The sequence below is a fragment of the Aristolochia californica genome, unplaced genomic scaffold (genome assembly GCF_029961685.1).
Source record: "Aristolochia californica isolate CCGP_79_NKW_82.1479 unplaced genomic scaffold, dmAriCali1.0.hap1 SCAF_9, whole genome shotgun sequence".
NCBI classification, from domain to species: domain Eukaryota; kingdom Viridiplantae; phylum Streptophyta; class Magnoliopsida; order Piperales; family Aristolochiaceae; genus Aristolochia; species Aristolochia californica.
Genome location: NW_027182290.1, coordinates 1639241 through 1641211, shown reverse-complemented (window position 1 = coordinate 1641211; position 1971 = coordinate 1639241). Strand labels below are relative to the sequence as shown.

Below are 1971 nucleotides of genomic sequence, written 5' to 3'. Positions count from 1 at the left end.
GTGTGTTAGTATGACCAACTACACCAGGAGCCCAGTGGATCTGTCAAGCGAATGAAACTTTACTTGTTTCTAGATGTAAGGTTTTCCACAGATGATAATTACTCAGAAGGTCAGGAAAGTTATTAACACCTTGTTACAGCAGGGACATGGGATGTTATGATGGCTGCTTTCTTCACCCCAAACGAGAGCAATTATGGCTCATGTGAGATCCCTTCTAAGACGAAATTGCTTCCTCTCTTGCACTTAAGGTACTTGGAGAAGAAAGCCTGGTGTAGTTTTAGAACAATCAATTTGCAAGAGAGACTTCATCTATGCATCTCATTGGCTTTCTCTTTCAATTGTTAACTTTTTTCTTACAATGCAAAGATCTGAATGAGACTGAAACTATCAGAAGATGAGTAGTTACACATCTTGAATAGGAGGACAGTACAGAGATGTCTGTGAGACATAAATGCAAGATGATGAAACCACTAAACCCTTTCCTCTTCCTTCAGGGGGAAAAACAAACGTGGAAGATCTCAAGTGAAGATAAAGAAGGATGTACAAAAATAACAGTCTTATTTCAAATCAAAATCAAATTGGAATCTGCAGAAACTTGGATTTTCCAACCAGAAGCATGCCCAAATAAGCGGTAAACAAACAGTGAAATATCAGAGAAGAAAAAGCAAAAATTCAGCAACAGGAAAGAGAAAAGAAAAATGTCTTAAGCCGCTACCACGATCACCGGCCTTTTTATTATCTCTTCCAGCTTCGACTCCTCGAGAAAGGATCAGATTTCCCGACAACCCATGTCTCCTTTGCGATATCAGTGGAGACCTTGAAGAAGTCTGGCTCGTAGCGCATCAGAAGCAGCTTCTCTTTGTCTTTGCAATCTTTGGGAGTGATTTTGGGAGGACTCTTCTTATCTTCTTCCTTTTCTTCTTCTACTGCTTCTTCTTCCTCTTTGTCTTTCAACCAACCTTTTGCAGGTGCGGACCTACAACGCATTAACAGAAGAGCGTTTTTCGGAGGAACGGTGCTTTCAACAGCTGACCCACCTCTGTCCTCTTCACGTTCTTCATTTTCTTTGACTAACCCATGATTCTGATTTTCCTGTAATATCATAAACCATTTGGAGAAAATGGTTGTTGAGTCTTCTGAACCGGCAGTGCCCATATCGGTTTCTTGATCTTCTTCTTCGTTATCCTCGTCGACTTCATCGCAGCTGTCGGAATCGTCAAGAACGGACCCATGGAACGAACCAAAGCACCTCATGTCGAAGCGTAGGCTTCTCAAACAGGTCAGAAACTGCATGATGTCTTTCTTGAATCCCAGGGTCTCAATCCAATTGGGTTTCTTCCGAGTCTTTCTGTTATTGTGGAGCCTCTCGATGTCTTCCATCACCGATTGCCAGTTCTTGCACGAACCCGCCTTCGGCTTGATCTTGATCTGCCCCGCACATGTGACTTTCGGTGAGGTTGGCTCGGAGATCTCCGATCCGCCGGAGGGCTTCGGTTTTCCCCGGAAGAGGGGACTGGCTTGACCTCTTTTGCAGGATCTCGAGCTGTGGCGTTTGGCTGGTTCGACTGGCCTGGCCGGACTGCAAATCGGTTTCGGCATGAGCGATAGATGAGCCCGTGGAGGAAAACAAACGAGAAAATCAGTCGTAACATTTCCTCCTACAACTCTCCCTCCTTCTCTTCCTCTCATGGTTGCCTTCCCTTTCCCTCAGTTCAGTTCAGGTTTTGGAGGGGTTTGGACCCTGTAGTATAAAAGGCAAAGGCGACAGCCAGCTTTCTTTCACTTTGCTTTTCCCTTTTCCTTTCTATAATTTTCCTCTCCCCCCTTTGGCTTTGGGCATCGTCACGAGACCTGAGAGGGTTTTCTTTCTTTGCCTTTCCTTTTGCTACCCAGAAAATTTAATACAAGAGGACGACGATCAGAGTACCATTCTTTCATCATCTGCGCTCAGTTTACCTCACGCAGAAACGA

General features: G+C 44.5%; 1 protein-coding gene across 1 annotated transcript; it reads right to left on the bottom strand.

Moving 5' to 3' along the window:
• Positions 1–735: 735 nt before the first annotated feature.
• On the bottom strand, positions 736–1599 carry LOC137940140 (uncharacterized). The gene has a single exon (XM_068785079.1). The coding sequence runs from the start codon at positions 1597–1599 to the stop codon at positions 736–738; it is 864 nt and encodes a 287-aa protein (XP_068641180.1).
• Between the last annotated feature and the right edge of the window lie 372 nt (positions 1600–1971).

Bases quoted from the DNA above. Each gene is read 5' to 3' on its own strand.
- LOC137940140 (XM_068785079.1), bottom strand. From the start codon at position 1,599: ATGCCGAAACCGATTTGCAGTCCGGCCAGGCCAGTCGAACCAGCCAAA.